Raw genomic sequence first — 8,473 nt, forward strand, 5'->3', positions numbered from 1 at the left:
ACTCATGCCAAGTTGGTTGGCATCAGCCTGGGTGCTTCTGAATGCTCCCCAACAACAATAAAACAAAACCTGGGGACTGAGACTGCAGCACAGCAGCAGCAGAAGTGAGTTTCCTTTCTTTTCCTTGAGTGTCCTTAAGCTGGAACTGTTCATCCAAAGCAAGGTGAAGGTCTCTTTAGCTCTTTAAAGGACTCCAGAGTCCACCCAGGGCTGTAAGTACCTTGTGGTTTATAAGAAAACTGGAATCACTTGGGCTCTTTGGTGGGTGCATGGTCTGTATTTTCATTCATTCAAGCAGCCTGGGGCAGAGATGGGCTTTGTGGCTGGGCTGTGGTGCCCTGATCCCAAATCCTGGGCCTGTAGTCCCGGTGGTAAAGCAAAAAAGAAGGATGAGGACCAGGTCCAACCAGATCCTTTCACTAACCCATGTTATCTGGGGATGTTCTGTGCTTGGATCTCAAATTTCACGGGCAGCCCATTGGTTTCCTTCCCCCAGCTCTTCATTCCTTTGACAGATCTCACATTCCCCTTGCCATGATCTCCTCCCCTCCCTCCGCTGTCATTTACTCCTGCTTTGTAACACCTCATCAGCAGCAGCAGCAGGGTGGAGTGTAATTGGTACAGCTGGTAAAGAGACACCAGGTGTGATTGTGGCATTCCTAACATACCACCTGGTAATTTGGAGCTTTGTGACGGAGGGGAAAGCAAGGACAGAATCCCATCCAAGCTGGGGCTGGCCAAACTTTGCAAACTAAAGTCAAGGACCTCGTTTCTCAAGCACAGCCAACAAGATTCAAGCTGAAACTGAGATGAAGGACCATAGGCAGTGCCCCAGGGCTGGTACTGCTCATTTCGTGCAGGCAGCTGAGTCACTTGAGTTGCTGCACATCTGCACTTGGCAAGGGTGCCAGTCTGGAGGCCACATGCTCCTGGCCTGAGTCACCATCTTCAGAGGGTCTTCCAGGCCCAAAAAAGGAGAGGTTCTGCTAACATGAGCATCTCCAACCCTTTACCAAAGGCAGAGAGGTCAGCAGCCCTTAGCACATTTGATTAACTTCAAAACTTCACTAAGTGAAGCCTTTAACAAAAATACTGAGCTCAGCCACTGCCACATCAGCTCTGAATTCCCCATTTCTTCACCCTTTTTTGTTCCTCTCTGGTTTTCAGGCTCCCATTCAGCATCTTGTTGGGTTCATAACCAGGTGACTTCTGTCTGTGGGCTGCAACCAGCCCCATCTCAAGCAGGGTCCTGCTCCAAACTTCAGGAGAAATGCACACCTGGGCAAAAAGCTTCTGAGGATGGCTGGGAGCCTGCCAGAGCCCAACACATCTTCCTCTGTGCTCACATTTTCAGTGTAAAGGAACAGAAACGCTCTTAAACAGAGCAGAACTTGTTTCCACTGACCAACAGCCCAATAAATGGAGCACTGGTTGGTCCTTTCTACTCCAGCAGCATTAACCAAGTCTCTACTGATTCTCATGAAACTAGTAGAGCTTTAGTATGTTTGAACCATGGCACTGTGTCAGATTTTCTGGCAAATTGGTTAGGGTATGAAAAGTGGGGATAGAGAAGCTTTACTTCTTGGGAAAAGCAGGCTAAAGATGAACCCCTACGCAAACAAAGCAAGCAAGTCATTTCCCTGCCTGGAAAAATAAAGAAGAGTGAGTAGGGTAGGAGGGAGCACAGTGCAGGACAAGGTACACCTTAATTCCTGGCTTTCCCTTCTTGTGCCACTCTGTGCAAGCAGCTTCCAGACCTGCACTGTTCACCTTGAGTGCTGCCAGTCACACGTCACTGCCAGGCAAGCTGCATCTTGCCCCAGAGGACCTGCTCTGGTCCTCAGCTGCCAGCCCAACACAACATCTTGTTCCTCCCCAGCAGCACCTTGCCCAGCCAGATCCATGACACAACCAACCTGCCTTTGGTGGGGTTTCTATCAGGTTGTGTTTCCCAACACATCCTCTCTGCCCCCTTCCACCCTCTGCTCCAGACGACGCTCCCACTGTTGCAGCACTTCTTAGTTGCTTCCTCTCTGCTTGTCCTCAATTCTCCTGCAGCCACTCCTTAGTGGCTAGAGCTGCTTTTCAGGACAGCAGAAAGCAGCTTTTCATCCCAGACAATACACTGAAGCTGAGACTTTAAGCCATTGCCCAAAATCAAAGCTTCTTCCGAAGACAAGCTGGCAAAAGGAACAGCAGCTGTGCCACTGGTGAGCTGGGCAGGGAGGAAGCTAACGGGCAAAAGCACTGGAATTGTCCCCACCACCAAGGGGAGCAGCTGAAATGAGTGCAGCCCATGATTCACTGCCACCACAGCCACAAGAGGTGACTCAGGTCTCCACCAAACCCTCAGCTTTTAAGTGGAGTGAGCTAGCAAGGACCACAACTGAGCCAACTGACCTGTCCTGACACAGACCATCTCCAGCCCTAGGAGAAGGCAACGAGCTCCAGGGACACACAGGGAGTAGGAGTGACCTGCCACTGCCTCCGTTCTCACCCAGGGCCCCTGCAGATGGAAGGAATGTTGGCTCTGGGATTGTTTGGGTTGGAAAAGCCCCTGAAGCTGCTGCAGTCCCAGTCCTGCCCTCACCCTGCTCAGCCCAGCACAGTCCCACAGCCCCTCAGCACCTCAGCTCCATGGCTTTGGGATCCCTCCAGGGCTGGGCACTGCCCCAGCTCCCTGGGCAGCCTGGCACAGGGCTCACACCCCTCTCAGGAAAACAGTTCTGCCTCAGCTCTAATCTCATCCTACCCTGGGGCAACCTGAGCCCCTTTCCTCTTGTCCCATCACTTGGGAGTAGAAATGAACACTCAGCTCGCTGCAGCCTCCTGTGAGGGAGTGTCAGAGTGCTCCTGTCTCCCCTCAGCCTCCTCTTCTCCAGGCTCAACACCCTCATTCCCTCAGCCCCTCCCCATCACACGAGGTAACAGCACATCCAGACATGTGGGTTGAAGGTCTGCCATGCAGCACACTGCCTCAGCTGGGGTCCTCCTCCTCACAGTGAGAAGCAGGGGAAATAATTCTTCCCAGCAGTAAATGTGGGCTCATCTCATCCTCCTGCCCTGCCCTGGTGCCACATTCTTAGTTTCTAATTGCTAAAGACTTGCTTAAGATGAGGCACAGACCTTCATCCCTGCTGTCCATGTGCTGGGGAGCCGGGGAGCATTTCCTTGCCCAGACCTAAAGCTCTTAAAGTAAAACTTGTGAGCTCCTTTGCACCTTCAGAACACAAACCATCCCACTCAAGGATAGCTTCTGTCTTTTGAATTCAAGCAGCTGGCTGGGTAAGTTGGGAAGGAAATGAAGCACAGAAAGCTCCTGCCTTCCCCAGGAGGATCAAGGGGTGAGAGGAACAAGAGAATCTGAGATACTTGGTGAGTTCTAGGGTATAAATGCAAAGGGAAGGGTTTCATTAACTCCTGCACAAGTAGAGTTGAACATATGTATTAAAACAAGAAAAGGAGCCTCCAAAGCCTCGTTTCAACCATGAGATTAATCCCTAATCTTTAATTGTGGGATTATTGAAATGCAGAAGGAATCTCTGAGCTCTTCCAGGCAGTGCTAGCTGCCTCTCAGGGCATCACCACAGGGAGACTCAGAATCCAATTATCTCTGAAGAAACATGTTAAATATGCTCATTAACATGTAAAATAGTGGAAACCCGTCTCAGAGACAAGCTGATGGGTTACACTCCTTAATGTCACAATGAATTAGCAATAAAGGAGGTTGCAACAGAAAGAGCTTGCTGCAATGGCCAGGCAGCAGAGGAAAACAAAGCATTTTCTTCCAATTAGCTTAATTCCTGGTAATGACATAGATGGAGTGATAAAACTCTCTGTAAAATGAGCTCCAGCCCCAGGAAAGTTGAAGAATCATTCTCTGTGTATGGAAGGAGGTAAGGAAAGGGAGGTAGAGGCTGAACCTCAGTGTCTGCTGCCCTGAGCTCTCAGCAGGGAAAAGAAAGAAGGAAACAACAGGAGGAATAAAGTATGAGGCATGTGAAGGAGGAAGTAACCACAGCTAAAACCTCTGGGTCTCGTGGCTGTACAGAGTTCAGGCACTAAGCAGGCACTTGCTTGTTCTTCTCACCTCTCAAAGCAACTCCAGCCCCTCGAAGACTTCCAGGAGCTACCCCAAGAGCCCTGTTTAAATGCTTTCTCACATCAAGCCTCCAGTGCAGCACTTTCCCTCCTCCATCAGTGCTGACCTCCACTTCTGCTCTTCCCTGCTGAGCAGGAACAGAGTCATGCAGGAATAAACAGTAATTTCCTGCTTGCTTTCTTGTTGAGAAACCTGACCACTCTGACCTAACTCCCACCCTCCCTCGAGCCCCAGACCTGAAACAGCCCCAACTCCCACCACCAATCCCTGCCCTCAGCACCTGACACACTCATCACTCACCCCCAACTGTCAGCAATGCTTCTTTCTCCTCTGCCCCTTTCCATCTCAGTGCTTCCCTTCATCTGCTTCCTCTCCATCAGCCATTAGGAGCTGAGCAATGTCCCCAGATCTACAAGGTCTTAAGGTAGAAGAGAGGAAAAGAACTCTGAGGAGGCACCAGTTTTCTGGCTGTATTTTCAAAGGAGGCATGGACACAGCAGGAGGAGTTGAAGTTCTTTCCTTGCCACGTGCCTCAGTTTACCCTTCTGGTAAATGGGTGATTGCAGCCTCCCACGGCCACAATCCCCAGCAGCTCCTTGGCTCTGGTGCTTCCACGTCCTTCTCCAGGTACCACTTGATGGCACTGTTTGAAAAGGTTTCTTTGCTGGCTGCCTCTTTCCCACAGGGATGCAGAGGGAGGGAGTTTCTGGAAGGAATCACATGAATCTTGGCATCACAATAGCCTCATTTTTCTTCTTTTGTTTCCTTTTGCTCTTTATCCAGCGTGCAAGCACACCCCGGGAGGTCTCCTCCCCTCCCTGTCAGTCACTGGGGATCTGCTCCTCACTAAACACGTTTGCCAAGCACAAGAGTTGTTGGGGCATCACCTTCAACTAAATCCTCCAGTGGTAAAAATAGCCTTTTCTGTTAAATTCTTCTGCAGTGTGTCTGCAGGTGGGGCAAGCTTAGGAGGGACCCTGCATTAACTCCAGCGAGAAGCATCAGGGCAGCAGTTAATGCGAAAGAGACAAATGAAGACGGGAGCATGACAGTGTAATTGGGGGACAGAGGTTTCAGATGGCCCTGCTGAAAGGAGTGTCTCGTCTGGAAGATGCAGGCTCTCATCCTGAACTCTATATAAGATGGCTGAGAGCTGAGCTGCTCCAGACTTTGCTTCTGAAGCTCGGCACTCCTGCTGCTCACTCAGGTAAGGCTGGGCAGGCTTTTCACACTGTCTGATTTTGCTGCTGGCAGGAAAGAGAGAGCTTCTGGCTATGAGGATGTCACTGGAGCTGCCTCTGCTGAGCTCTTCTAAAGGACAACAACGATAGAAAAGATCTGGATTTGCACTACTCCATGGTTCCTTAGAGGTGACCTCACCATCCCCAGCTCTGCTCTGCTCCAGAGAAACACAAATGGCACTTTTTTTCTCTCCTCTCTTACTGTGTGTTCCCCGGCTTTCAGCTCTCACTGTCCCCCACCTTCCAGCCATCACCTGCTTGTCCTCACACTCTCCTGCCATCTCTGCTGCTAAGCTCCATTCCTGTGAGATCCTTCTTGCTTTCCTTTTCCCTTCCCTTATACTGTTTCATTTTACCTGTGCTCTTCTCCAGCTCTTCTTTCTCTCTCTGCCTCTCCAGTTGCCTCTAACAGCAACTCATCTGAAAACCAACCAAGCAAGCAAACAAAAAAGCCCCTTTTTGTGTGTCTGTGTTTCTGTCAGGCTGTTTCAGTTTTGCAAGATGTCCCAGCTCCAGGAAAACATCAATGGCATCGTTGCTGCTTTCTACAGGGGTGCCAGAAGCGATGGCAACTGCAGCCCCCTGAGCAGGGAGGAGCTGAGGCAGCTCATGGAGGAGCAGTTTGCTGATGCAATGGAGGTGAGGATCTGGCCTCACAGATCTGCTGTGCCTCCTGCCTTCTGGCTGCAGGACTGTGAGCTCCCGGAGGGGGGGTTGTACAGGACACCTGGCTCCCTAGGAAAGGCACAGATGCCTTCAAAACCCTGGATCTGCAGGGAAGAGGCTGTTCCTCCTCCCAGTGCCAAGCAGCTTATACATCTCAGTCTGGGGAGCAATGTGTGGCACAGTGCTGTGGGTGCACAGGGCTGGATTTCTGCCCTGAGATAGCTCAAGTGCTCTTGCAGATGGCACAAGTGGCTCATGGGCTTTGCCAACACCTTTTATCTCTTTACAGAACCCCCAGGACCCCAAAACTGTCAAGAAGGTGGTGTGCTTCCTGGAGGATGACAGCAACTGCAGGGTTGACTTCACTGAGTTGCTCAGCCTGGTTTTCTGTGTGGCCAAAGCCTGTTACAAGCCACTCCAGCAGCACCAGAAACTTGAAGATGGTCAAGAGCCCACAGGGCAAGAGAAGGCAGAGGGGGAGCAGCCATCAGGGCCACATGCAGTGGGGAAGGTGCCCTCCAACCAGGAGGTCCCTGAACAGGGTCAGGACACTGAGACACAGGATGCAGACAGGCACCAAAGCCAGGAGGGTGAGACACCAGAGCACGACTGGGACCACCGTCAGGATGATGGGACTGAAGCACCAGAAGTGGATCCAGAGAGAGGTGAAATCTTGTACACTGCAACCCCAGAGCAGGATAGAAATATTCAGATGGCTGGAGAGGCTGATACACCAAAACAAGACCCAAAAACCCAAGAAACTGAGGCACTAAGACAGGGTTTAAACCACCATCAGAGCCCAGAGATGGAGTCAGCAGAGCAAAACCTGAATTGTCCCTCTGAGATACAAGGAAGGGACCCAAACAATGAGACTCAGGTCTGCAAGGCCCCTTGGCAGGACCCCAACCCTCACAAGACCCAGGAGCTTCCACTCCCAGAGCAGGGTCCAAGCCCCCATGGAGATACCAAGCCTTGGGGTACACACCATACCCCAGCTTGCCATCAGCTCCCTGAACCCAAAGTGCTGGAGCACAGTGGGGTAGAAGCTCTGGCTTGTCCAGCACGACAGCAACAACCTGCTCATCACCAAAGACAACCTGCTATGGAGCAGCAGCTCCTGCAGTCCCTGTACCAGTGGCCACCACAGCAGTAAAGGCTGGAACAAGTCCCTGAGGCTGTTAATCCCTGTGAGGAGATACACTTTGTCCTGTCTCACTCTTGTTTTTGCATTTCTATTTGTTCCATCTTGTCTAATTCCTTGTGAACCCTGAGCTTCACCCCCCTGCTTTGTGCTGAGCTGGGCATGACCACAGCCCTTTCCCTCTCCCTCTGTATTTAGCTGCCTGTGTAAGCAAAGCAATAAAAGTGAAGGCAAAAGCTCCCAGTGTCCCAGAGTGTTGCTGCAACTGTGACCTCAGCCTGAGCAAAGATGCTGTGGTGCAGAGGACCTGAGCCTCCAGCTCTTGATGGCTCCAGGGTGTGGATGGAGGAACAGTTGAGGAGAGACAGATGTGTCCTGGGGGTAGAGAGACCTATAAAGGAGCTGCAGCTCAGCTGCCTTTGCAATGTAGCCGAGGTGAATGGAGTGCTCCCTGCAGGCAGGGATGTGACTCCTCTGCATGAGATGTCTTCAGAGGGTGTAGAGGTCTAGATTAACACAACAGCATGGCCAACCTGAACAGATTCCTCCCAGCATTCATCTGCTCCAGGTGGGTTTTGTGTCTGTGAAGGAATAAACAGCTGCTTAACACTGAAAGGGAGGGATTTGGCCCATTGAACCTCACTTTATTAATACTCTCAGAAGCAAAGGGAATGCGGAGATCAAAACTCCCCATTAGCCAGGGGAGTCTCCAAAGGAAGGAGTGGGGAGATATTAAACATGAGAAAGATGGTGATTCAGGTACATCCAGTCCCAGCAACAACTGGGAGGCCAAGAGATAAAAAGGGGACCTGCAAATACCAAACTGGGAGCACTGGCTGATTCCCCAGAGGCTGAGCTGCCAGTCAGCAGGATCTCGACTGGCTGGAGAGTTGGAACCTCCTGAGGTTCAACAAGGACAAGGACAGAGTCCTGCACCTAGGGAGCCCAGGCTGCCCAGGGAGGGTGTGGAGGCTCCTTCCTTGGAGGGCTTCAAGACCCACCTGGACACGTTCCTGTGTGACCTGATCTAGGTGACCCTGCTTCTGCAGGAGGTTGGACTGGATGATCTCTAAAGGTCCTTTCCAACCCCACCATTCTGTGATTCTATGAAACACAGCCAATCTCCAACTCAGGTTCAATTCAGGGTACCAGCTCCTTGGGCACTTCTCCAGACGCACACAGAAGGAATGTGGATGACTCTGAGGGCATGAAATCAGGGAGGTTTATTAGGAGGTTCAGACGTGCTGGACCACCAGGCAAACCCAGGTCTCAGCATCCCACAGGGAGGGGGATGCTCAGCCTGTTTTTCCCCTATGCTTTGTT

At 51.4% G+C, this 8,473-nt stretch overlaps 1 protein-coding gene across 1 annotated transcript; it reads left to right on the forward strand.

The window, feature by feature from the left end:
* The first annotated feature begins 5,399 nt into the window (after nucleotides 1–5,399).
* CRNN (cornulin) lies at nucleotides 5,400–7,162 on the forward strand. The gene is made up of 3 exons (XM_010205064.2): nucleotides 5,400–5,472; nucleotides 5,826–5,982; nucleotides 6,299–7,162. Exons 2-3 carry the CDS (start codon nucleotides 5,845–5,847, stop codon nucleotides 7,160–7,162), a joined length of 1,002 nt encoding a protein of 333 aa, XP_010203366.2. The 5' UTR covers nucleotides 5,400–5,472; nucleotides 5,826–5,844.
* Nucleotides 7,163–8,473: the final 1,311 nt, after the last annotated feature.

Source organism: Colius striatus, chromosome 29, assembly GCF_028858725.1.
Source record: "Colius striatus isolate bColStr4 chromosome 29, bColStr4.1.hap1, whole genome shotgun sequence".
In the NCBI taxonomy this organism is placed as follows: Eukaryota; Metazoa; Chordata; class Aves; order Coliiformes; family Coliidae; genus Colius; species Colius striatus.